Raw genomic sequence first — 27,497 nt, 5'->3', positions numbered from 1 at the left:
TCTTTTGGTCTGGTTTCTGACTAGGACTCTGTTGTTCCTGCAGAGAATTTCCTTTTAATGTAAGTGAGAAGATGAGCCTGGGTTTCACTCTCCAGGCTTCAAAAATAATGTAGTCTAGTATAGAAAGTGAAATGCAAGTAAAGACTATTATTTCTGGGTGAAAAGAAAGTTCTTAAAAATTTAGAAGTGACTAAAAGTGGGCTAGCCATCATTGTAACATGGGGAACTTAGAACTGGCAGTGGCAGAGAAGGAATTGATCTGTTTTCTTATCTTTTGTCTCCATTTTAAAAAAGATATTGTGGTTATTTTTGTAGAACAAAACAGAATTTTGATTGAAACTCTGAGTTGGATCAAAAGTAACTTCTTATTTCAAAGGAAGATAAAAATAAAATTTTGGAGGCAATCAAGTCAGGTAGTATTTCTTTCCTGTTGCACATGGAGGATGGAGTTGACAGGCATGGTTTGGGCAGGTCAATGTTTGGCTTGCTCCCACCAGCCTCCTGTTGGAATAATAGATTGGCATTTCTGCTAATCTTTTAGGGACAGTTTTATCTCTTGAAGGCTACACTGGTTATCATATTCAGAACAGAGCTAAGATTAAAGTAGTTGAGACGTTTTTTGAAGAGCAGATTATCAGCCATATAATAATTTCAAAGAGAATGAGTGATAACCCTATTAGTGATAAAGTTCACAATATAAGTAAACAAATAAAGTATGAGCTCTGATGAATAATTCCCAAATCTAGTGAGCTTTCCTCCTTGTATGTCTTATTTTCCATTTTTTCTGTCTTTGTTCATTCCTACTTTTCTTATCTTTTTTGCAGGTATGTGTCTTTCTTTAGTTGTGTCTCTTTCATTTTACCTTTCTCTTCTTTTTCCCACTGTTTTGAGTTATTTTCTCCCTCTATCCTTTTCCCTATAGCTCTCTCCTTTTCCCCTTTCTAGTTTTTTTCCCCCTTACCTCTTTAACTAATCAAAATGTGCTAGTGAAATAGGCTTCTTAGAATTTAGGATAATTACTAAATAAAATTTTACATTATCTGTTCTTAATTTTAAAAACAAATGAATAGAAAATGTTATAGTTCTGTAAGAAAAGAGAAAGCCTAAATGAAGTTGCTTTTTTAATACGTGATCTTCAATTTTTCTTTTGGGTCAATGACCACTGAAAATATATAGAAGTCTAACCCCATTACAGACATTCTGATGCTAAGCCAAGACTGGTAATGGAACTACTGTATGTGAGTCTGCTCACTTGGAGTAGGGAGCCAGCATGATGAATTCATAGGGTCTGGATATGAGTCTGGGAAGTATTGAAGAGATTTGAAAACCCACATTTAGAATTAATAGCCTGTCTTCTCCCCTATCCTGCTTTTCTTAAAAAAGTTTAACAATAAAAGGACTAAAGAGGGGTGAAATTTATAGAAAAAAAAGTTTATTCTCCTATTTCTAATGAGATTTCTTTTTTGGTGTGGTTTTTTTTTTTTTTTTTGGCCTTTTGTTTTTGTGGATGAAAGGAAAAATGCACATCAAATGATATAGCTTGGTCTTTTAAGGTATTCTTAAATACTAGGCCTCTTAAGGACTATAATGATCTTTAGCTAGCAATCAAGAAGTTTGTTGAGGTCTGAGGGAGGGAATGGGATGAATGCATTAGTCCAACAAAATCCTGCTTTTTTTTTCTCCTGCTGCTAAGCTCTCTTCCTGGTCTAGTTTTCTTCCTAAATCTATGAAGATTCTCTGACCTCATTTCCTGTATCTCTGTCTTCTTGTTTTTCCACACAAGCTGGAGTCTAAGCTAAGGTAATTGAGTGAGGTACAACTTTTATAATTCAGTGGATTATCCCTCCACCCGTTGTGTACCATCCCTGCTATGCAGTAAAGACCTGGAGATGCCAGAGCTCTAAGTAGAATTCAACAGAGCTAAACTCAAGAGGAGTATCATAGGCAACTCAAAACTTGAGACTAGTTCTTGTTTCCAGGGTCCTGAAAAAAAGCTATTATGCTTCTTAAGCCTATCTTCTATCCTCAACAAAATTGCCCACACACTGTTATGAGGCTATTGATCATGATCTGGGCCCAAGCAAAGTTTTCTTGAAAATGCAGAGCATCCCATGCACTCCAAGTTCTTCATTTGCTGTGTAGTCTTCACTCCTGAAGCCTTTCCTTTCACAGGCCATGAGGATATGCCTCGCTATGCTGTGAAATGTATTACCTGCCTCCTGACCACATTTATTGGTGCAGGGTCCCAGCTATTGGACCAGAATAGAGGGCAGGAGGGAAGTAATAGAAGTTTCTTTTCTGAGTTTCTTTTGCCAGTGTCATTGTTTGGGGATGACAACATAAGGTGGTTTTTTTTCCAGTTTTATTAATGCCTTTTGGGTTGGGTTTTTTTTTTAATGCCAGTCTTTCCTGATACAACCCTTTCCCCAAAAAAACTTTCCTTATAAGAAAGAATTAAACAAAATTGACACAATGAATATGTCTGCCAGTGCATGCAAAATTCCACACCCATGGTTCCTCAGCTCTTTCTTTGAAAGGGGGGAGATTAAGGTATAAGCCAGATGATGCAGTAGATAGAGTACTGGCCCTGGAGTCAGGAGAACCTGAGTTCAAATTCACCCTCAGACACTTGATACTTACTAGCTGTATTACCTTGGGCAAGTCACTTAACTCCATTGCCTTGCAAAAAAAGAAGGAAGGGAATCCAACAAAAGAAAGTTATGAAGAATCTTTTCATACTATTCAAGGAGTAGTGGTTGCCAGAACAGTCATATTCTGTTGTTTTAAATATTCATAAACCAGCAGTCTTAATTAAGTTAGAAACAGTTCAGAAAGCTTCCTACTGCTTAGTTCTTGCAGCCATGTGAACACATCCAAACCTAAAGTCATATATAAATGAGTGGTCCAGTACAAGGACTTGGATCATTAACTCACTCTTTTTCCTTCAGACTGACTGGTTACAAAATTAGCAGCTTTGATTAACTCAGACGATTACATTTCCTAATAATTCCATGCTTGTTTTCCTCCTCCTCTTCTTGTTTCATGTCTCCTCTTATATGTGCAAGGGTCAAAACTCAGTACTGAAGAGATGAAGATGCCCATTGAGGAAGACAAGGCATAGACAGCCCTGCCTTCAAGGGGCTTACAATGTTTTGGAGGTATTAATTATACAGGACAAAGAAACAATGTGATAAGTACTATGAGATTTCAGAAGAAGAAAAGGAGAGATTTCTTAGTCTCTAGTTCCAATAAGTGCATTAATGGCAATATGTACTTATTATACTATTAAGATATTTACTTGCATAATTTTCTCCATTGTTTTTTCTCTTCCCTAATTCTGAGAAATTCAGTATCTTTTTTTCTTATTTACTTTCTTTACTTTTAACATAAGTTCCTTCTTTTTTTGTCCCTTTTGTTATGTTTCTATGCTTTCTTTTACTCTTTTCCCTTTAAGTCACCAACTTCTGGCTTGGACTTCTGTGATTCCTCAATAGACAAGAGCAGATTTGAGTGAACTTGTCTTCTTTCACATCTGGAAAAGCTTCATTGGTTTACAAGAAGTTTTGTTCTTGCCTTGCCCTGGGAGCAGGTGTTCAGCTGAGAATCCCCCATCTATTTTTAGGGGGCAAGTATTTTCATTCTTAGAGCCCACAATTAATGGACACAAAAACCTCCTACCAGAATTAAAATGAAAATGTTTGCTCCCCAATATAGGCATATGTTCATTTGGGGGGGGGGATATTTGAATAAATATTGTTAATTATTTTATTAATGGAACCTCTATGGATCCCAAATGAAACTCTGAGTTAGGCAAAAAAAAAATGGCTACTGGACTGAATTACCATTTATTGATGATGTACAAAGTTCTCAATTAGCATGGGAAGGAAAGACCTAATTTACAGGGAAGAAAGTAATGAAGGTATTCTTCATTCTGTTACTTTAGTTTTTCCACTTCTGCTGAATGTCATCAAAACTTGTGCTGTTTAGAGGATAAAACTAGGATTATCCCAAATTTTTCTCCACCATTAGGTACCACAGGATTTTAGTACTTTTAGAAATACACAGAGATTGGCTGTGTATCCAGGACATCAACTTCTGTGTTCCGTTTGAGCTTAAGAACTCCTGAATTGAGAAGGAAAAATCTTCCAGGGCCTATAATTCCATAAATGAGTTGGCTTATGGGTCATTCCATGCTCTGAGGTGGAAGCTATTCCTATGAGAAAGGAGGTCTCTTTTGAGTTGAAGGATCCCCTGAGAATAGATTTTCATAGTACTGCTCATGGGACCATACCATAATCCTAGAGCTACTAAAAAGGAACTGGGTAACAATACTAGAAATTTCTTGCATCCTGCACTGTTTATTTTTCTTTTATACATCAAGTCTTTATCTGCCCAAAGCCAGCTGCAGATACACAAGCAAAAAAAGAGAATGGACGCTGGCAGGCAGACTAAGAACAGCAGTAGATAACCCCTTGTGTGACCATCCTGCCATGCAGTGAAGCCAGAGGTTCTGTCAAATGAGGCTGACAAATAGCACCACGCTGCTCACCTAGCTCCATGCTGAAGCCAGAGGCTAAACTAACAGAGAGATATGCCTCTTCTCGTCTGCATTTACTTTCCTGTCAACCTCAACATTCCATCCTCTTCTCAATGTTCTATCATTGACCATTTCCTCTTCCTTTTTTCTGGAGATATAAGTTTTACCTTCAGATCCCATTTTAGAGCCTTTGAAGTATGGCTAAGAATAAGATGATTGTGATGCAGACATATCACTAAGGAGACAGTGACGCCATTTGTGCCCCATTGCTAGTGTATATTTGTGTTTGGCAAAGGTCAGTTAGCTGGAGCTAAATGTTGCCTCATTTCTGCATTCTTGAAGTTTATCAATTTCTAGATAAGCTACCTCTAAAATGAGGAACTGATTGGTCTAGATCATAAATTACACTGCTATTGCTACTAAATTCTGGCTGGTTTTTTTTGCCAGTCCTAGGAGTTAATGCAGAAATCTTGGACCCTCACTCTGTCTCTCAAGGAGTCCTCAAGGCCAAAACCTTTCCAGGTCAGGAATTAAGAATTAAACTGGCATCAGAAGCTTTGGGGCATATGACCACAGATGTAAACAGGTGCTTCTGTTCTCTAGCAATAGAGAACTTATTTTTATGGCAGCAGCGAAACTGGAAATTAGGATGCCAGGGTTCTTTTCACAAGCTCTCCAAATTTTTTGTCACACGTTAGATAGTTCATGTAGTGCACTGGGTTGAGAGTTAGGAGCACCTGAATACTTATTGGTTGTATGACTTTGGACAAGTGACTGCATTGGACCCCAGTTTTCTCATCTGAAAAATGACGAGGTTGAAATCTTTGACTATTAAGATTCCTTTCAACTTTAAATCTGATTCATTGCATCCTATGAACCTATTTGCAAAGTGAAAAAGATGCTATTATGAATAATTATGAACAAAATGGATGAGCCTAAGGTCTCCTCATCTGTTTCAATATCATTAAGATCTCTCTTCTGAAAGAAGAGCACCAGACTTCTTTTACCCTTGGCCTCAGGATGAAGTAGCCTGATCATTCTCAGGCTCACTCGATGGGCTTCAAGGCCTTAATGATTCAGAATTGGCAGGAAATTGCCTGTTCCTATTCCAGTTGAGCCCTTGATTTGAAGGTGAGAGGCCAAATGTGATTTTACTCTCAGAGGCCTCTAAGTGGACTTGCAGATGGGAAGAGAAACTTTTTTCATTTACTCTCTTACTCTTTAGTTTAGTTCACTTAATACACTCAAGAGTAAAGAGATAAATTTTGTCTTTCCTGTCTGAGCAGAATAATTTCTGAATTTTTATACTAAAGGTATCATGATTTAGGGGATGAATTTTCTTTGTTAAACAAAGGAAAGGGGTTAGAAGTTTGAGGTCAATCCCAAGAAGCTGATATTTAAAAGAATGAGATTGTTTCTAGGCAAAGCCAGTTGGGAAGTTTAGTAGTTGGACCTCAATTTAGGAAGACCTGAGTTTAACTCCTGTCGTAGCATTTACTTAGCTCTATTATCCTGAATAAGTCATTTAATCTCTCTGAGCCTGTTTTTTCATCTATAAAATAAGAGAGTTAGACTTGATAATAACACCTAAGGTCCCTTCTAATTCTAAGTGATACAAGATAGCCTGATAGTCTCAGGCTATAGCAATAATCACTCTGGAGATAATAGTGATTAGTGGGGCAACAGGATCTGGAATAATCATGATTGACATTTTTCAATCCAAGGAATTGTTAGTTCATGAAATAAACATGTTAATAAAACATTTTAATAAATAAGCATATTAAATCACTGCTCTAGCTTGGAGTTTTCAGGGTGAGTGAATAGTACCTGAGCATCCATAGTAAAAGAGATTCTAGAGTATTCCTGATCATCAGCAGTACCCTTGTGCTTCTTTGCCTCTTATAGCAACATATTGCTGGCTCAATACTTTATGCTTAGTAGACATTTAATCCACATGTATTAAATTACATTGAATGGCACAGAAATGCAAGTCCATAACTCTCAGCATCTAGCATTCTAAGAAAACAAGGGAAAGATGTGAAGATGGAAATAAAGTAATGATCACCAACTTCTCTTAGTCATTAAGCATCTACTATATGCAAGGTCCATATGCATAACATGTTCAAAACAGAACTTGTTATCTGTCCCCTCAAATTCACTTTGTTCCTAACTTCTGAGGGTACCAACATTCTTTCAGTCACCTAATTTCACAACTTCAGATTCCTCCTCTTTTCCCTCTCCCACCTTCCTTGTATCTTATTTGTTGACATGTTTTAATGATTTTTCCTCTACAGTATCTCTCACATCAGTTCCTTTCTTTTCACTTACTTAGTCACCATTGTAGGTCAGGCCTCACATCCTCTCATTTGGTCCCAGTCTGTTGCAGTAGCTTCTGAATTGGCTTCCCTGCCTCGAGTCTCTCCTTTCTCCAGGATTTCATGTTGTTACCAAAATAATTCCTAAAGCACAGGACTGACTATATCTCTTCCCTGTTCAGGAAGCCCTAATGACTCCTTATTTTCCCTGTGACAAATACAAACTACTTTATTTAGCATTCAAAGCTTTTCACAGTCTGGCCCCAAACCTTCTCTTCAGGATTATTATTTGTTTCTTCCTTTAATGTATTCTATAACCTAGTCAAACTGGCCTACATGCTGTTCTTAAACATAGTATTTTATCTCCTGTCTCTTTACCTGATTCCTATATTTGAAATAGGCTGCCCTCCCCAAAATAAGATCTTTTCTTTTTAAGTCTTAGAGTCTTAAACATTATCCTTTCTCCCTATCTCTGTTATGTTTAGGCAAGTGTATGTGTCTATTACTGGAATAGCTATGGAATATGGGTGTCATCCCTATCCCTTCATATTGTCCTGCTCTACCATATATCATAGTCTTAGTCTTCACAGTAATATAACTGAACCTCCTCCCCTTCATCATATATCTGTGTTTGAACTAGGAACAAAATTAAGTGAGCAAAAGGAGACCTTGGTCTTTTACTGAATTTTCTCTCTTCTCCCAGGAAATGACTTCAGTGCTGAAGACAGTGCTTGACCTGACTTACCCCATCACTTCCATGTTCTCTGGAGCAGCTTTCAATAATGGCATCAGAAAAGTCTTCAAAGACAAACAGATTGAGGTTTGGTGCACTCTTAAGGGAAGCCTGCTTGTGTTGGGTGGTAGCAGAGAAAACCTGACTGACAAGACCTTTCACCTTTGGGGCCCATATCTGGAACACAGAAAGTCCACACCAATCTGGTGTGTCATGCAGCACATCCTCCAGGTCTTCAGGGTACACATTGATCTCAAATACATCTCATCTCCCTGTGGCCTTTAGTCTTGAGGAACTGGTATAGCCAGAGTGACACTGCCTGCTTGTTTAGCCTAGTTGCCCCTGGGGACTTTTAGATGATTGTTTTACTCACTTTACATCCAGGTGACATTTAATGTTGAACATTTCATGCCAAATCTTACCTTGCCAAAATGTATATAGATTTAATCTGGCAGCAAATATCACTGTCCTCATTATACAGAAGATAAATTTGAGGCTCAAGAAGATAGAATCAATTGCCTAAGAGTAACAGAGCCAAATAGTGACTGCTACGGACTAGAATCTTAATATAATTTCTATGCTTATTTTCTGGAGCATGTATACTTCTGAAATCTGTGGATTCAGCTAGTATTGTGAAAGGAAGAAGACCAGAATTTAAGGGGAATGGCCAGTTTTTTTCCTAAATTTCTAAATTTTAGAATTGTTTTATTGGCTCATCATGTTTCCAAACCTAAAGACTTCAAGGATTTGGATTAGACCGATCTGCTTTCAGAACAGTGTTAGACAGTCATCCCAGGTCTAAAACCTAGAGACAAAAAACTATGAAATAACCACTCCTCATATATATCCTTGCTGCCATTTGGGGAACTTAGATGGGGAATGATGTGATGCTATCTGTGATGAGTTATGCTAGGGTTTAGAGTATGATACTAATGCAACTGAGCCATTGATTCAGGAGCCATGTGAGTGATTCACTTTCTTTGTTTTATGACCACAATCTAGTGTATCAGCCTAGCCAGCCTTCTCACAAATACCAATTCCAGAAGAAAATAATAGGATGAATGTGGGGGAAAGTGAAAGGAAGAGAGCAATGATGGGAAAACAATTCAGAATACATGGCCTACTGATGGTGGATCAGGAATAGGGTACTTGCATAAGAAAGAATCTGAAGAAGTCAGGCTTGAGGATAATCTCTGGGCTAGACTGAGAAACAGAAATGGAAGCCACTAACCATATTCATTTAATCACCTCACTTCCCTTCTGGCTTTCACTGTTTCCTCCAGATGGGAAAACAAATGCCTGTTCTTCTAGTCTTGGGGGTTTGGGGTGGGGGTGGCAGCAGAACATGAGACTTTAGCCTTATTGTGATACTCAGGGAAAACCAGGTGAGACTGGAGGGTCTTCTATAAAGTCCAATAAGCTGCTGATTTATCTAAAACTGTATGTCTAGATATATATAACACCAAATATACAGCAAAGAAAACACAGTCTGTTCCTTCCCACCTTTGTCTTCCTCTAGTAAGGGTTTTCCCTCAGCATCATTAGGGAAGTCTGTTTTAACTTAGAGGGACACAGCTAAGCTATATCTCCTCTTGTTGTATTTAGGATCTCTGGATTCCCTACTTTGTTATCACAACAGATATCACTGCTTCCACAATGAGGGTCCACACAGATGGTAAGTAGCCACTTCATAGCTGAAAACCTTTTTGTTTCTTTGACCTTTCTTGCCACAAGTGTTAAACTGGATCTGCAGACCAGCTAGACTTAGGACCATCTATACAACCAGAGAAAAAGGGAGGAGGGATGAATGTGACTGTCAAATGAGGAAAGTCCCAAAGGAGGAAGGAATCTAACTGGAACAAAGAGACAGAGGGGAAATGGATAGAAATGCATACTTAGAATGCTTAGACTGAAGGGGAAAACAAAGAGTTGTAGAGATGGTTTATGCCCAATTGCGGGGCAGTTAGTCTGGGGTATGCTCCAAACTGGCCTACAGTTTGGATCATAGTAAGAGACTATGACATAGTAAGAAAAATGGATACCACCACTACCACATCCCAAAAAGGGAGACAGATATGTAGCTTTCTCCTGGAAAAGTGATCATAGACCTCTCTGGGAAGATGTGATTATCTTCAGGATCAGGCAAGACCTTTAAAAACTGCCCAGGATCACACATACCCTCTGCCTGAGTCTCTAATGGGGGATAAAAGACTGGAAAAAAATTGGAGAGCTTTATTTAATGGAAAACCTTTATTTAAATGGTATTTGCTGCTGCTGCTGCTGCTGCTGTTTTTGTTATAACTAAAGTCAGTTTCCTATCTGCTTACCTGGGTGAGAAAAATCCCCTCATCCTGAGGCAGGGTGACCATGGCCTCAGAGCTAAAGGAGAACTTCCCCCAACTACCATAGCCATCAAATGAATTTGCCCTGCAAGTTCTCTCTGCCTTTGCCTGGAAAGTTCTAGCATTGCAGAAGTCATCCATTTTATGGGTGGCCTAAATCAGTAGAAAAGAAAGAAGACTTGGACCTTGTCTGACCAGGACATATAATCAAGGACCCAGAGGCACAGAGGCACAGGATGTTTTCTCAACCTCTCAATCTCCATCCTCATGAGGTTGTTTTATCTTCCTTGAGTTAAATAAAATTATTTTTACTTTCTTAGGCATCCTACCTTTCCCTTTGGGTAGAGTTATGCATCCATTTACTCTCCTGTTTCCTCATGTCTGCAGGCTGCCTGTGGAGGTATGTCCGATCCAGTATGTCTCTGTCTGGTTACATGCCCCCCCTCTGTGACCCCAAAGATGGACACCTCTTGATGGATGGTGGCTATATCAACAACCTGCCAGGTACAGTTGTGCTGGTGTACAATGGAAGCACTCTGAAGCAGGGCTGCTCATTGCTGTATAAGGTCTAAAGGTGTATTTCCTCACTCACATAAAATTGGCTCCTTTGCCACCTGCTTCTAGAGAAAGGCTGGGGTGGTGGCACGTTTTCTTTAGAATGGGCCAAGAAAAAAACATTTTAAACTAATTTACTGGAATGAGTCCTCATGGAGCAAGGAAAGGAAACACAGCCACTCATCCACACCCGCAGTACTGAACATATGGCTATGTTTTTATTAGCTTAGCTATCAGAACAAGGGCCAATCATAGAAATAGGACAATTTAAAGTGCTAAAGAGAGATTAACCCCTTTCTGTGCCAAGTTAGGGATTAAAGCCCTATCTGAGACAAGGCTTCTAGAGTCAAGTCCAAGCAAAATCCCTAACCTTTTACATCTTCAGAAGAACAACCCAAGCCAGCTGGACCTTTCCAAGCCTGAAGCTGGTTAACATACTCAAAGGCAAGAACACACACAAATATCAGGGGACCCCATAGTGAGGGACACTATCATGAAATCCTGTATTAAGTATTACAAAGTATTACAAAAAAATATTAAGTATTACAAAATATTAATTAAGTATTACAAAATATTAAGTATTACAAAAATAATGGAAGAAAATGCCTTATAGGGTTAGCTGCTCCCAAACATTCTCCCTGCACATTTGTTGAAGAGGGGAAGGAACCCTGGGCCAGGACATATAGAAGGCCCAGCATCACACTCTAACTCTGTTGGTAACCTCGGGGAAAAGTGAGATAACTTGAATTCAGTGAAACCTGCACATGAATGCTTTGTTTAATCAAGCTTAACAGCAATACAAGACCCAACACTAATGACAGATGGTTGTTTGAGGTGAATTGGTCAGGGGGCTCTGATGTCTCAGGGCACCAGCCAAGGACAGATGGGCCTTTTGAGCCATTTCTCTATTTTCTCAACTCATATTCACTTCTCAACCCCTTGCAATCTGACTTCCAGCCTCATCACTTCACTGGTACCTACTCTCCAAGGTTATCAGTGGTCTGTTAATTGTCAAGCCTTTTCTCAATCCTTGCCCTTCTTGTCCTCTCTGCAACATTTGGCACAGTTGATCACCTCTTACTCCTTGGATTTTCATGATGCTGCTTTCACCTGGTTTTCCTCCTTCCTATCTGGCATCTCTTTTTCAGTACTTTTTGTTTTGCAAAATCATTATCCTTGTCCCATGTCTTTTTTGAGTATATCCTGGACTCTGTTCCCTCTCTTATCATGGTAATCTTGTTAAAGCTTTGAATTCAGTGGTCATCTCTGTGCAGACAACTTCAGGTGTGTCTATCCAGACTCAGTTCCTCTCCCGAACTCTAGGCCAGTACCACCAGCTCCGAAGTGGATATCTTCAACTGTGTACCTGTACATTCTGTTTCAAAACTATCATGTCCAAAATAGAATTCATTATCTTTCTTCCATGTTCTCCTTTCTTCCTAACTTCTTTCTGTTGACAGCACTACATCCTTCTGATCACTTAGGTTGGCAGCTTCAAGGTCATCCTCAATTCTTTCTCATCCAATCAGTTACCAAGGTTTGTCGATTTAACCTACACAAAGGATCCTCTTCTTTCCACTCACAAAGTCACCAACCCCTCATCACTCATCAACCTATTTACTCCCAGTTGGTCTTCTTGCTCCCATACTATTCCTTCTCTGATCTATGCAGCTGCCTAAATCATCTTTTCTAAAGCACAAGTTCATCTGTATCAGTTTATTGCCCAAGAAGTTCCAGCTTCCTCTTACTTCTAGGACAAAATAAAAGCTCTGTTTGGTTTTTTAAAGTCCTTCACAATCTGACTCTAGCCCACCTTTCCAGGTCTCTTGCATATTACTCTCCTTCATGTACAAATATTCCAACCAAACTTGAGATCTTGCTGTTCCCCAGCCAGATCATTCCATCTCTCACCTTGGCTACCCCATGAATAGAATGTATTCCCTTTTTACCTCTGCCCATAAGAGTCCCTTGCTTCCTTCAAAGCTTAGCTCAAATGCCAGCCTTTTATGGAAACTTGTCTTGATCTTATCTCCCATCCCCAGTAGTTATTGTCCCATCTCATCCCAGATATCTTTCTGTATTTCTTTTTGTGTTTCATCTGCATGTATTTTATTTCCTCCAATAGAATGTAAACTCTTTAAGGAAGGAGACTTTTACTAATTTCTCTGTGTTGCTAACAGTTAGCATAACACATAGTCCATAGGAAAAGTTTAATAATTTTTAAAAATTGAATTGAATCCATTATCATGGGAATTACTGGACCTTCTCCCCACCAGCTGATGTGGCTAGATCTATGGGTGCCAAAGTGGTGATTGCCATTGACGTGGGCAGCAGGGACGAAACAGACCTCACCAACTACGGTGACTCGCTGTCTGGCTGGTGGCTGCTGTGGAAACGCTGGAATCCCCTGGCTACAAAAGTGAAGGTTGCAGTGCCTGGGCCTCAAGGGAGGGGATCAGAAACACCCTGCATGGAAGCAGGGAGTTTTGGGGAATGACAAGGACTAGGCCTGAAGGGGAGGGGGAATAATGCATGTGCAGCTCACCCAGGATGCTTTTCCCTCCCCAGCTTCAGACCCAAAAGGGGCTGAATGGACCTTTCCCAGTCTTTTAGGAATTGAGTAAATGCTTCACCCTCCAACCAAAGCTGAAGCCACAGAACCCCAAGTTCCTGGCCACAGCTCTAGCTCCCTGAAACCTCATATCTGTTTTTGACCCCTAGCACAAGGATTTTTCCACTATAGCATTGCTGCCCCTCCAAGGGAAAGATTTTTCTAATTGTAGGATCCAGTGATGTCAGGGGACTGGGAACAAGCCAAGATGTTTAGTGGACTAGGACTGAATGAATCAAATGATGATAAATGGGAAGGTTTTGGTCTAGGGGAATTCATAGTACCTAAATAAAAAGGGAGATAGCTGCAAATGCCTTTATCCTGTCCCTAAAATTAATCACTTGTCTTGTCCATCCTCTTCCTCCTGTAACCCTGTGATGTAGGTGCTGAATATGGCAGAGATCCAGACACGTTTGGCCTATGTGTGCTGTGTCAGACAGCTGGAGATGGTGAAGAATAGTGATTACTGTGAATATATCCGACCACCTATTGATCACTACGGTACCCTGGACTTCAACAGATTTGATGAAATATGTGTGAGTGTCAGATTGACTTGGGGGATGTTGGGAAATATTAGAGAAAGAGGTAAAAAATACATAAAGAATTCTGGAATTAAATTGTCCCCTCATTTCTTAAATCTCCAAATCTAAGGGGTCCTTAGTTCTCATCAGAAATTCCCAAGGGGAGTTTTGGGTTTACCTTCCCATTTAGCAGTAAGAAAACAGAAGGCAGCTATTTTCTTAGAGATAAACCCTGGTTAAGTCCTGTTCCAAAAAAAGCCATAGAATTGTCCCATTTTATAATGATTTTACTGACATCTTTCCATTCCTGGAGTTTCTCACTATTGAACAGAAGTTTATTCAGTCTTGGTAGTCCTGACCAATTTTACATCATCAGAACTGGGGACCAATATCCATGTAAAAGACCTTTAAGTAGAAAGGAAGAAGACAGTGAGGGCCCATTTATTTTGTGAGTAGAATATTAAGATGTGTGGGTCCCTGTGAATAAGAAGATGGAATTATCATTGTTGATGTATCCCTGTGAATAATCAGGGGAAGGTGGAAGGGATTTAGAGAAGCTGGTATAGCTTTATAAGCAAACCTTTTTCAGGGTATAGTGTAAATATCAGGGCTAATATGATCCTGTAAATGATCCCTGAAGCCCGAAAGGGATAATAGAGCTGATTTGATCCCTGAGGTCAGGGACTATTAACCTTCTGTGCATGCTTTGATGAACATCACCTGCTTCCCATTAGGAGGTGGGTTACCAGCATGGACGAACTGTATTTGACATCTGGTCTCGTACTAATGTGGTGGAAAAGATGCTGAAGGACCGACAAGAAACCCGCAAAATGAAAGGCGCAGATGTGAGTCTCCTTGTATCCTGTCAAAATACTTTACTTATTTCTTTGCAGCTTCCAGTGGGACTCAGACAGAAACTTCTGACCTTTTTCATTTCTGCTTTTGACCTGTGCTCCTCTTTTATTACCCTAGAGGAGTTCTTAACCTGGAGTTTAGGAACTTGTTTCTTTTTTAATATTTTGCTACTTATTTCAATATAATGCTTTTTTAATAATCCTATATATTTTAAAATTATTATTAGGAGGGGTCCAGAGGCTTCAACAGACTGTCAGAAGTCCATAATACAAAAAAAAAGATTAACAACCCCTGACCAAGAGAATCTCTAGGTTGTTTCTAGTTAAAACTTTCCTTCATGGAGAAAGCATTGACTTAGTGATTAAGATCATACTGGAGCTACAGGATGTTCCCACACATTGACCCCTGTGAGTTCCCTGACAGTATCAGCAGCAATTTCCCTTTCAGGTCCTCTTATGGCCTATATTCTTTTTAGGAGTTGTCTGATATTCACTTAGTGCCAACAATATGCTTAGCACTATATAAAATGCCCTCGCTCACCTTGCACAATACAGTGGAAACAGCATGGAACCAAACAGGAGGAATCCTAGTTTCTGATGTAAAAGATCATAGATGTAGTGCTAGAAGGCCATGAACATCCAGTTTAACAGCTGAAGAAAGTCACCCAGAACAGTTCAGTGCATGGTTCAAGGACACATGGATATGAAGTGGCAGATTCAATTCCCTGCCCTGGACTCACTGCCTGGCACCACATGGCCTCCCAAAGTCTAATGGTTCTTTATGTGTGACCTTGGACAAATCACTTCATGACAGTTCCTGCATCAGAGAAGGATCTTGGAGTCGGTGAGCCTCAAAATGCCTCCAAGTCTTACAGTCTCTGGGCTCCCTTTACTACTCCTAGATTTGGTTCATCCTCCTTTTGCATCCTCCTTGGAATTGGGGAGACTAGAGAGTAGAGGCGAAGAGAAGTAAAGGGAAAATTTAGAATCGCCCTCCTTATTAGACACAGACTGTTCTGGGTACCCCATTGTCAGCTGCAGCAGGTTTAGTTAACCTTCTGTCTTTTGTCCTCACATTGGATTATGGAATTGGGATTGGAGTTAAGGAGGCAGACTCCAGAGAGGACTGGGGTTTTGGATGTGGGGTCTAGGCCCAAATCTCACCTCTGGAGCCAGTGTTGTCACAAACTGTCAAGAGGAGGCAGCTAGGTGACACAGTGGATAGAGCACCCGCCCTAGTTCAAGAGTACCTGAGTTCAAATTCGACCTCAGACACTTAATAATTACCTAGCTGTGTGGCCTTGGGCAAGCCACTTAACCCCATTGCCTTGCAAAAAAAAAAAAAAAACCTAAAAAAATTTTTAAAAAAAGAATGTATGAAGAGGGGGCAGCTAGGTGGCACAGTGGATAGAGCACCAACCCTGGAGTCACGAGTATCTGAGTTCAAATCCAGCCTCAGACATTTAATAATTAATAATAGCACCTTTTGTTGGTACCACAGTTTACACACACTACGTGACCTTCAGCAAGCCACTTAACCCCCATTGCCTTGGGAAAAAGAAAGACAATATGAAGAGGGAAATGTTTTTTGGTTATTCAGCTAGGTGATTATTAAGAGTCTGAGGTCAGATTTGAACTCGGGTCCTCCTGACTCCAGGGCCGGTGCTCTATCCACTGCCACCTGGCTGCCCCTGAAGAAGGAAATATAATCAAGATGGGAGGATAAAGCATTCTGGCTTGTTCTGGTAAAAACACAGACTCCTAGGGGCAGCTAGGTGGTGCAGTGGATAGAGCACTGGCCTTGGAGTCAGGAGTACCTGAGTTCAAATCTGCCCTCAGACACTTAATAATTACCTAGCTGTGTGGCCTTGGGCAAGCCACTTAACACCATTGCCTTGCAAAAAAACTAAATAAAAAAAAAAACACAGACTCCTCCTTCCTCAGAAGGGACTGCACCTAATACATTGATCTTTTCTCTGTCTGTGCAGCCTGTTGGCTTACCTCAAAATCGTTCAACTGATGAATTCTCTGTTTATCCAGGTCCTCACCTGTCCTAATGCCTCATTCACTGACCTAGCAGAGATTGTGTCACGAATTGAACCAGCCAGATCCTCAGTGGTTGATGGTGAGTTGGTCCATAGGAAGGATTAGCTTATTTTCTAGAGAGAACCACAGCCAAGATTCAAGTTCAGAGTTACAAAGAAAATGTGTCTGGATCATGTTCTCTTCTTTCTTCCTTTCTACCTTGCTCATTACCCCCCGCCCCCAATCTTTGTGTATGTCTCTGTGTGAAAGGTAATAGTTATTCCAGCCTAACTTCTTGACTTGGATCCCTAGGATGGTACTGTCTGTGCTTTGACACTGGTGGCTTTGAATCTCCCTGAAAAATTTCAGTTCAACGTATGGGACATATTCCCATGATTAGTCTCTCATTTTTCACCACTGTGCTTCCATTAGAAGTTCCTTCTTGTCTGTTTTTCTTCTCTCTCTCTCCTTATCTGGTTTCTAATTCTTCTCCATCTCCAGCTGATTAGCACAGTGGAGAGGGCATTGGGCCTGGAATCAGGTGGATCTGAGTTCTAATGCAACCTCAGATACATCCTAGCTCTGTGACCCTGGGTAAGTCACTTAGCCTCTGTTTACCTCAATTTCCTCAACTATAAAATGGGAATAGCAGTGCCTACCTTCCAGAGTCCTTGGGGGGATCAAAAAAGATAATATTATAATATTTTATTAAATGCCTGACATAGAAGAGGCACTGTATTAATGTCAGCTATTATCTGAGTCACTATCTGACCATTTCAGTGGCTTACTCTGGGGCCTAACCCAGGCAATCTTTCTTTCATTCCTTTGGGGGCTCTCTATGTTTATCTGCCTCTTTCTTTCTCTTGATCTCTCTCCCTTCCTCCTCCCCTAGTTCTTATTATGGAAAGGAGCTCTGAGGAATCCACATTTAATTTATAATTTATTTTCAACAGAAAAGCCAAAATTGATACAAGTTCTTTGAAGAAGACCAATGATCTCATGGCCAAATAGCTACCATTTGTCTGAGCACATAGTATTTCCTTAATAGATATTTTTTGAATAAATGAATGAGTGAGTGAATCTAACTGTTCTCTGTCACGTGTGATGCAAGGTCTGGCCCTCAGGAGGGGCTCACTCTTGTTGATTGTTGAATACCACCTTATGTTGGTACCGCAGTTTACAAAACAGTTTGATATGTTAACTCATTCATTCTAATCAAAAACCTCTTTAGATGGGCAGATAGAGATTATATGCCTAATTAAATAAAAGAATATGAACCTCCTCATTAGACAAAAAGTAAAAAAAAGGAAAGTGAGGCAGTGCCCATAACTATTGTTACGTTAAATAACTGACTTCACCCTTCTGCTTAAGGGCTTAGCGGGACTTGCTTCCAAGCAATGAGCAAATTAATAAAATGGCATTATGACAACTGTCCCAGTGTGAATGGCAGAAATGACACATTTTGCCCACAAGCCCACTTCTGTTCTCATTAAATCCCCATCAACTGCATTTGCCTTTCCTTGGATGGACGCAGAATTGAGGAGGAATTTCTGTCCTAGGGTAAAGGATAAATCAGGGCTTTAGCTCACAGGGATATGTGAGACCCTGAAGCTGTAAAAACCAAGCCTAGGGTTTGGAGAGAGGACTTACAGGGTACAACTGGATTCGCTTCATAAATAAATCATCAGGGGCAGTTACATGGCACAATGGCCAGAGCACCGATCCTGGAGTCAGGAAGATCTGAGTTCATATCTGGCATCAGACATTTAATAATTACCTAGCTGTGTGACCTTAGCAAGTCACTTAACCCCATTGCCTTAAATAAATGAAATTTTTAAAAATATTAAAAATTTTATTGAAAAAATAAATCATCAGAAGAGTATAGGGAGAAGGGGAGGAAACATATATTTTGATCCCCCTTATTGATCCAATGGAAGAGTGCTGAATGTCTAACATGGGAGGATGTCTCATTTCCCTTGCCTAAAGAATATGTGACCCTTAGGCTTGCAATTAAAAGAAACCTTAATTTTAAATGAGGTCTCTATTTGGACTGACCATGAACTCCTTAGTGCACTCTGGCACCCTTAATGCTCATTTCAGGCTGGGAAGCCCCTTGGGAAGGCTAGTAAATCTGGGGTATTCACTGAATGTTCATATCAAAGTTTACCTATTCGCTGAGAAGGGGAAGGATAATGGATTTTAAAGCATTTACTTTATGGATGTGAGATTAAGGTTTTCTGATTCTCTCAAATCATGTCCACTCCCACTTTTCTTCTTCAGCCAGACTCTGCAGGGTTTCAGTGGACTGGAGGGTAAATATGAGTCCTTGTGACAAAAGTGAACTAAATAGTGACGTGGAGAGACATGGTTCTCAAAACAGGGATTGCTGTCTTCTGACTGGTCAGGCAGTGTCTCTTGTGATGCATTCATTCTGGGCACCTCATTTTAGAAAGGGTCTCGGCAAGAGAAACTGGGGCTGTGATGTGAGGTGACTATGCCAGCTGAAGAGCAATCATAGGAGCTAAGGATGTTTAGCCTGGAAAAGAGATTTGAGAGACAAAACAAAAAAGGAGCTGAAGGGCTGGAATATGAGAGGGATTCGGCTTCCTCACAATTAGAACTGTCCAGAGGTGATCATAGGCAACACATTTCCACTGGAGGGAGTGGATAACCCTTTGTCAGACATGTTGTAAAGGGAGAGAAAAGATTGAAATCAATAAGTTCCAATACCCTTCCTGCCTCTGAGGTTCAGGGCACTGTCAAGTGCCCCCTAAACCCAGCCCTGCAGCTTCTGCTACTTTTTTTATCCACTTTCCCTGGACATTAGACACAACAGGACATTTCCATTTATCTGCTAGATGAATCTGACTACCAGACTGAATATGAAGAGGAGTTCCTAGACATTCCTAGGGATGAATATGCCAGCTTCCAGAGCACTGAAAAAGAAGATGCTCACAGGGCTTCCATATCTGAAGAAAACTCAGACTCAGTAAGACCAACATCTCTCTCTCTCTCCTCTCTCTGGTCCCTCAGAGCATAGATAAGTAATCCTTGGACACCTTCAGGCAGATAAGGCAGAAGCCACATGGGGTGGAGTTGGTGGGGAAGGGCCTACCAATGCTTTTAGGGGTTAGCACTAATTCCATCTGTATCCTGGATACACAGATAATCACAGAAGGCCATTTGTTTCCTTTCTGTCCTAGGGAGTAATTGCTTAGAATCTAGAGCTTCCTAGTCCCAAACCTGATTTACCTAGGATCAGTCCTATTGCACTTTGAGGAAGCTATCTTTCTCCTCTTGGTGTTTCCTATTAATAATAGGTCCCACAAGGAATATAGCAATAAAGATTCCCTATGTATTCCTGGCCCAGTTATTTCCTGTGTTAAAGTGATATCCTCCATCATCTCAATAGATGTCCCCAAGTTACTCCAAAAGGAGCAAGATTCACAGGGATAAGGGGGGCTTCCGAAAGCACCTGGGAAGAAAACACAATATTTCAAGTATATGTTTCTATAAGGATGTGACAGACTGGGTCACAATTAAAAAAGTATGTGTGCTCCTTAGTTCTAATGGTCCAGGCCATGTGTTTGCATCTAGGAAGAAGAGTCCTTTATCCAGAAATACAGAGACATCTCTCAGATCAACACCCTTCCAACCTTCTCAGACACGGATTTCTAAGCTTTTTTCCCCAACAAGGGGCCATGAGACTTATCTATTGGGAGGCTGAGACCTTGATGTTGGGGGCTGCTGGAATGAAGCCACAGACACTTTTCCTGAAGCCATCTTGGGTATCTATGTGAAGGATGGACACATTTGCCTTCTTCTCCACCACCCAACCAAATCACTGACCAGCTTTGTAATTCTATCCCCCAAGGTTGGGAGTGGAGTGGTGAATAAGAGAGAGTGAGGAAGGGCATTTACAATGGTTTGAGAGTAAGAGACTGGAAAAAGGAGGTCCATGGGTTACTGTATTGAAGTGCTTCTTCAATGATCCTTTTGGGGAGGCTATACAGGAACACTGATCCAAGGAGAAACCTTTGGAAACTTGGAGTCTAGGGGTAGACTGGGTTTTGAGCTATGGAAGAAGGGGACCCTGGTTGAAGAAGTACAGGAGATTGTCTGGCAAGTTGATTGCTTCTATCAAAGGTTATCCTCTAAGAAGTTGGTGTGGCTGTCTTCACTCACCTTCAAATGAGTGTTCTTATCTGGGTCACCACCTTCTAGGATCAGGATAAGGTATATGTGTGGTGACCAGGTCATATTTTCCACTCCTCTTCCTCAGGACTCATTATCCAAAGTATATATTCTGTTTTCATGTCCTTGATCAGCCATAAAAGAACCCCAAAAGAGTGAGCTAAAAGACCAGGGTTGGGCCCTGAAAACCAGTCCTTCATTCAAGAGGCATGTAGGACTATGCCCAACTCCCAAGACCCTAAGGTCATGTCACTAAGAAACAGAAAATTGGGAAATGGCACCAGAATGAGGGGATTCTACTCTTTGCTTACTTCCCAGGGTCTTAGCTCCCAATCCCTCAATCTGTGGCCTCTGAAAGTTCTCTGGGGAAGAGATTCCTCAGGCCCAGCTCAATATGAGATCCTCAGGGATAGACAAATTTGAGGTTGGAGATGGGCAGATAAAGAAAACTGAAAAAGCCATGTACAATTTATAGTTTATTAATAAATATATACATAACACTCACTGGCTTTTATGTCCCTTTTTGAATATAACATGGTAAGGATCTTGGATGAGTGAGATTGTAACATGATGAGATTTCTATCCCCCAGATCATCCAGTGGTAGAACCTTTTCCTGAGTGACTAGAGATCTCTCCCCAGGAAGGTAACTGGGCCCAACTCTATCCTCCTTGATTGCTGGTATTAGCAGTGGATCTTGAACCTAATCTTCACTTTCTTGCCTTTACCTTGGGCCTGCAGATGAAGATGTAGAAAAGAATTGTGGATGAGGAGCAGAAGCTGCTTGTCATTTCCTCATCCCCTGCATTCTGTGGCTGCATCCAATTTTGGCATAGAGAAGCAATCCCAAAAGGGATGGGAGATGGAAGGCTGGAGTGACTCCCTGGACCTCCCACAGCTGCTCACAAAACCAAAAGCTAGATTCTTTCTCAAACAGACTTTCTTTCCCTCCCCTCCAAGCCTTGTCCCCAATTCTGTGATCTAAAGCTGCTGGGGTGAGAGAGACAAGGAGTGGTACATAACTAGTCATGGGTTCCTATTTCATTACCCACACACACATATGCTATGATGCCCTGGGGTCCCTCAGTCCTCTAGACTTTGTTCTGAGTTCCTCTCCACACCTTCACTCTTTCCCAAAGGGCAGGAGGTTATTCAGTTGCCAGTTGTACTAAATTATATGTTCAGTGAGGGATTAGGGAATCAGCCCATCTTCCCCCAATTTATCTCAGTGTAACCATTCAATTCTCCTCTTTTTTTCAACTTGGTATAAATGTGCCTCTCTATACAAATGGTCCTTTAAACAAGAGGCATCAAATAACAGCAGTCTACCAATCAATCCTCCATTACAGCCCAAACCAGATTAAACTATAACTGGGAAATATTTAACAAAACAAAAAGAATAAAGCCTAAATAATATGATATTTCCATTTTAAACTAAGTCAATAGCTGGTCCCTAAGGATCCCTATTTGTGGTTTAGTGGCCCCATTTCTGTTTGAGTTTGATGCCATTGATTTAAAGGCTAACACTCATTGTTACAAAGCCCTGCTTTTAATAAGCTAAGAACTCTGTGATGAACCATTCTGTAAAGTGAAGCATCTTTTTGTAAAATGAGCTATTACCTCCCCATAACCTTTGATTTATAAAATCACAAATCCAAATGCCTTAACATTCTGTGAGACAATACAGTTCAACGCACTTTAATGCTGTGACATACAAAGACAGAAAAATGAAACAGTAGCGACTTTGAAGTTTACCTTCTTACAGATGAAATGGATTAGAATGCAGTCAAGTGACTGGGGCCCTGTATCATCACTTCTGCTGGCTCACTGTATGACCCTAAGCAAATCATTACCCTTCTTATGTCTCAAGTTCTTCCAGTAAAATAAGGGAATAGGACTAAGTGATTTCTAATGTCCCTTTCAGTTCTGAGTACTGGAGACCTCTCTTCCTCCTTTCCTTCCTTCTCCTCTCATTCCCGGCTCTCTTACTTTGCTCTCCCTCCCGCCAGCTTGCTCTTCACTCCTCAACTTCTCTTTTCTTCCCTTTCTTACTAGCTTCACTGTCCCCAAGGCTCCTCATTTCTCCTTTCCCTAGCTGCCCCTTCCGATCTCGGAGTTCCCCTCCAATCCTGTTTATCCAGAGGATTTAGAGCTGGGACCTGGATTATTTTCAATCCCACATTCTACAGATGAGGAAACTGAGGCCAAAGAAGTGGAGTGACTGACCCAAGGTCACACCTAGTGATAGCATCCTTGTCACGGTTTCTGGACTCCTTATCACGCTTCCTCCCAGCCCACCCAAGGCCACGGCTCTCCCCTCCTCCCGCCCTCAGCTGTCCCCTCTCTCCTGCTCAACTCTCCCCCTCCTAGTGCTGGTCCTGCCTCCCTCCTCGTGCCTTCGTGACGTCAGGCGCGGGGGGCGGAGCCGGCCAGGCCCATATAGCGGGCGCCCGAGGCCCCACGCACCCCCCACCCGCTGCAGCAGCGGCTGAGGCGGGCCGGCTCGGGCACCGCGCGCCTGGGGCACCGCGCGCCTCGGGCCCGGGCTTGCGGGGGCCCGCTGGCCCCGAGCGCTGGGTCCGTGACGATGCGGGGCCGCGGCCGGGGCTGCCCGGGCGGGCTGGCCCGCCGCTCGGCGCGCTGAGCCCCGTAAGCGGAGGCCCCCGGGCCCCGGGCCGGCTCGCGCGGCGCCCCGGGCTGGGGGGATGCCGCGCCCTCCCACCGCCCCGGGCCTCGAATATGGGCGCAGCCGCCTCCAAGAGGAAGGCGCTGAGGAGCGAGGCCATGTCCTCGGTGGCGGCCAAAGTGCGGTGAGTAGGTGAGGGCGGGCGGGGGCGGGCGCCAGAGCCCCAGGCCGCGTCCTGCGGAGCTGCCCCGGGCCGGGAGCTGTCCCCGGCCGGGAGCTGTCCCCGGCCGGGAGCTGTCCGGTGCTGGGCGGGGGCGGGGGCCGAGAAGCGCCCCGGAGACCGACCCCCGGAGAGAGACCCCCGGCCGCTTGTGGGGCCCTGCTAGGGGCGGAGGCGGGGAATGGGCCGGAGGACCTGCGGGCTAAGTCGGGAGCCTAGTGGGGCAGGGTCTCCCCGGCCAGCGGCAGAGGCGCGGGGTCCCATCCTAGTCACACCGGGGCCCCCGGCGGTCACGGGCCAACTTCGGCTCCCAAGTTGCCATGTGACCTTGGACAAAACTCTCTGTGACTTGGTTTCCTTGACTATCATGAAATCAGTGAACAGAGTGTCCCGCACCCCCGGCAGAATGGGATGCCAGGGAATCGGGAGAGGACAACAAAGGCAGGTTTGGGAGCACTCCCGGGGCCAGGAGCAAATGTCTGGGAGTGGGAAGGTATAAGAACCTTCCAGCTGCCCTCCGAGAAGGGGGCCATCATTCAGCAAAGGCAGTGTGGTGAGTCCTTCTGTGTCTCCGGGTACAACAGCGGATGGGACTAAAAGGCCTGCTTTGGGGTTGGGGAGGAGTGGGGGGAGAAGAGGGAGCGTGTGTCAAGAGTATGACTTCAGATGGACAGCCCAGATGATCTCTGATAACCCTGAATTGAGGATAGTAGAATTACTTAAAGGGCCCCTTGGCTACAGAAGGAAAAAAAAAGTATCTGCCTAGATAGTTCATTTTCCCCTCCCCCACTCCTCTTTCTGTACCTCTACCTGTCTCTGTGTCTTTGACTCCTATTTCCATTCCTCTCTTTCTCTCTGTCTCCCTCTGTTTGTATTCTTGATAATATTGGTGCCTCTGAATCTCTCCACCCCTTCATCCCTCTCCCTCTTCACCTTGTTATGTCTATCTTGGATGAGTGGGCTCTGTGAAGGACTTTACGAAGCACAGGGGCCAAACATCTTATCTCAAGCTCCCTTAATGCCAAACCCCTTTACTTCCTTGAAATGTGAAGGAGAACAATGATGGCCTACCCGGCATGCTAGATTACCAAGTTTCATGTTGCTCCAAGGCCACACCAGACTCTATTAAGCCAGCATCCAGCTCCTCTGGTTATCATCTAACCCTTGACCAGTGTCCAGCAATGTCCTGTCTTGGAGCCACTGAGCTTTAGCTCAGACAGAATTGACTAGAATAGGGAATAGAGGCTAGATGTGGGGAATTTCCAGATGAGGATGCTCTGTCTCGGAGAGATCAGCACCTTTTCTTCAAATTAGTCTTAGAACCCTAGAACAATGAGAAGGTTGCACAGAGTTACACAGCCAGGATGTGTCAATGGCAGAACTTGAACCTTGGCCTCTAGAAAAAAATACAATAATAAATTATATTAGTAGCAGCTCACATTTATATGGAGAAAGGGTGTTTAAGAGGGATCCGGTCCAAGCTGATTGGGGAAAAAAATCAAGCAGTAATGGACCCAGAAGAAATCATCCTTTCTACCTTCGCAGAGGAAGAAGTCTCCTCAGAGGAGAGTTTTCAAGGAAATTTTTATGTGTTGGGAGATCAAGGATGGTGGTGATAATTGTATTGCTGCCTCTGAGCTTCTTCTTCTTTAGGTGTCTCCCTGTTTCTCCTGGGATCAGTTCTAATCAGTTCCTTGACAAAACCTCTTAGAAGGAAATTCAAATCCTTCTTGACCTTGTGTCCTTTCCTTTGGGAAGGGGATGGGATGAAAGTTGGAGGGCACAGGTGAAGATAGTCACAGCCAACAGAAGCTATGAGCATTCCCTCCCTAGCCCACCCTCCCACCAGATACCACAGTGGAGGTTGGCACATCTAAAATATGATCACTGAGATAGACAAGGCTTTATGTCCCTGGATGCTTAACCTATGTTGGTGCTGCCCCCTGGCGGCCTGCTTGGCAGCTCACTGGATATCTTGACTGCAGTACTAATAAGCATTGAGTCTGTACAGCCAGTTCCCCCATCTGCTGAGCACCCCTTAATATATCCTTATGTATATCTGAGAGGAAGCATGGCATAGTTGAATTTGGAGTCGCAGGACCTGAGTTCTAATCTCAGCTCTGTCACTTAATATTTGCATGATCTTAAGCAAGTCACCTAATCAATCTGTTCCTCAGTTTTTTCAATCTTACAATGAGAGGAGTAATTTCTCTTCCCATTCTAAATCTGTGATCCTATAACCCCATGATTCTAAACACACAATGGAACTGAAGGGAAACTGGATTTGAAAAGAGCAGTCTAGGGTTCCAGTGTAAAGGCTTCCCCAGCACTGGACTATCTTCATGAGTGGGATTGGGAGGTGATTTGAAGCTACCTCAGCTAAATTCAATGTGAGGGAGGGTTCTAGGCTCTCAGGAAAAGTGGGGAAGGTCTTGGACCTGAAGAGTCCCTTTCTGACATTGGTCCTTTTCCTGTTCTACCTTCTTCTATTGGTGCCACCTGCCCTCCAGAGCAGCCCGAGCGTTTGGGGAATATCTGTCGCAAAGTCACCCTGAGAATCGCAACGGCTCAGGTAAACCTCCAGCTGGCAGAGGAACAAAGCAGAGGTTTGGGACAGGACAGGAGAACAGTAGAGAGATGTCTCAGGATAGACACCAAAGCACAAGGGGTTTTGAAGAAGAAACATTTAAGGAGCTCTAGAAGTCCTTATTTGGGGGAGGAAAAACCTCAAATCCCCCCCATCTCAAGAAATGCTGGTAATATTCAAGAGGGAGTCCAGTTCCTGACAGCTTTCCTGGACTCTATACTGTGCCTGCCTTCTTACTCTCCAGCATATGAGTATGTGTGTGCCATCGTTTGTGTGTGTGTGTGTGTGTGTGTGTATGTGTGTTTACACAGATGTACATACATGATCCCTGCTCCAGCTCTCTTCCTGTGTGCTCTTGTGGGATCACATCTCTGTGAATATTCTCATATGAGCAGCTACACCTCATGGGAGGGCAGTATATGTCACTCTGGCCTTCTTTATCCAATGACTCAGATTTGTGGGGAGAGGTCTAGAGTCTGGCAAAGGAAGAAGGCTGAGGACTAGAGGTTCAAGGTAGGGCTTGGATACCTAGTGGTCTCTTGGGAGGAACTGCATTGGGAGGGGGACTCAGAGGCTCCAATCGCCATGGTGCCCACACTCCTGGGGCGTTGGCATGACAACAAGCCTCCTGGCACCCCCACAGGGTTGGCACTACTGCCTCTAGGGACCAGGCTTTGGGCGGGGCAGCTGGGCCAGGAAGCCGAGGAGGCATCTGTAGAGAGGGGAGAGAGCCAAGGGGAACTGAGGAGACAGGGTGAGTATGGGGGTGGGAGGTGGGGCCTGCCTGTTCCTGCTTCCTCCAGCCCCTCTCCCCACACACACACGCCTACCATCATCTGATAGATATTTCTTGTGCAACCCCACAGACACAAACACAGTACCTAACATGTAGACCTACAACCCACAAAAAGGATATATACTCAAGCATAATGCACTCAATGATGCTTCTGTCTTCCTGCCTTCTCTATGTGAGAAAGAAGAGGGAAGATGAGAAAGGCTTAGGGTGTGTGTACATATGGGTTTGTCTGTATGTTGTATGTTGTGTGCCGTGTGTATAGACTTACAAGGTTCTGGGGTCTGAGACAGCAAATCCCATTTCCCCCCCACATTCTGCCCAATATCACAAGACATGGTCCTAATTCAAAATTTAAGGATCTATCTTATTACTATTATATGGAAAGGGAAATAGAGGCAGGAAATTGGGTGGGAGGTTTGTCTGGGGAGTTTGTCACATCTCTCCTTACTTATATGTGCACTTTTGTCTGGGGACCACATTGCGGAGCAGATACATTCTCCCTTTGGGTGAACATCCTAATTTGGAGCCCTCCCCGTGTTTGAAACACATTGAACCAAAGTCAAATTGTTCAAAGCTGTGTATA

The 27,497-nt window shown here is 42.8% G+C and overlaps 2 protein-coding genes across 10 annotated transcripts in view; both read left to right on the top strand.

Moving 5' to 3' along the window:
- Nucleotides 1-21,187, top strand: part of PNPLA7 (patatin like domain 7, lysophospholipase) — a 260,431-nt gene extending 239,244 nt beyond the window's left edge. For all 6 annotated transcript variants that reach the window (XM_074210559.1, XM_074210556.1, XM_074210555.1 and 3 more), the window contains 9 exons: nucleotides 7,556-7,672; nucleotides 9,191-9,260; nucleotides 10,315-10,431; nucleotides 12,759-12,907; nucleotides 13,477-13,629; nucleotides 14,349-14,459; nucleotides 16,509-16,593; nucleotides 19,352-19,482; nucleotides 20,091-21,187. In XM_074210559.1, the coding sequence (XP_074066660.1) occupies nucleotides 7,556-7,672; nucleotides 9,191-9,260; nucleotides 10,315-10,431; nucleotides 12,759-12,907; nucleotides 13,477-13,629; nucleotides 14,349-14,459; nucleotides 16,509-16,593; nucleotides 19,352-19,482; nucleotides 20,091-20,171 (1,014 nt within the window). In that variant the 3' untranslated portion in view covers nucleotides 20,172-21,187. The remainder of the gene's footprint in view (nucleotides 1-7,555; nucleotides 7,673-9,190; nucleotides 9,261-10,314; nucleotides 10,432-12,758; nucleotides 12,908-13,476; nucleotides 13,630-14,348; nucleotides 14,460-16,508; nucleotides 16,594-19,351; nucleotides 19,483-20,090) is intronic.
- A 2,167-nt stretch (nucleotides 21,188-23,354) lies between these two features.
- NSMF (NMDA receptor synaptonuclear signaling and neuronal migration factor) overlaps nucleotides 23,355-27,497 on the top strand; it is a 34,280-nt gene continuing 30,137 nt past the window's right edge. For 2 of the 4 annotated variants that reach the window (XM_074210564.1, XM_074210560.1), the window contains exons 1-2: nucleotides 23,357-23,495; nucleotides 26,042-26,103. In XM_074210564.1, the coding sequence (XP_074066665.1) occupies nucleotides 23,425-23,495; nucleotides 26,042-26,103 (133 nt within the window). In that variant the 5' untranslated portion in view covers nucleotides 23,357-23,424. Of the gene's footprint in view, nucleotides 23,496-26,041; nucleotides 26,104-27,497 lie in introns of all 4 variants that reach the window. The other 2 variants (XM_074210563.1, XM_074210561.1) reach the window with 2 other exon arrangements.

The sequence above is a fragment of the Macrotis lagotis genome, chromosome 1 (assembly GCF_037893015.1).
Source record: "Macrotis lagotis isolate mMagLag1 chromosome 1, bilby.v1.9.chrom.fasta, whole genome shotgun sequence".
Lineage (NCBI taxonomy): Eukaryota > Metazoa > Chordata > Mammalia > Peramelemorphia > Peramelidae > Macrotis > Macrotis lagotis.
This window is presented reverse-complemented; position numbering and strand designations above follow the sequence as displayed.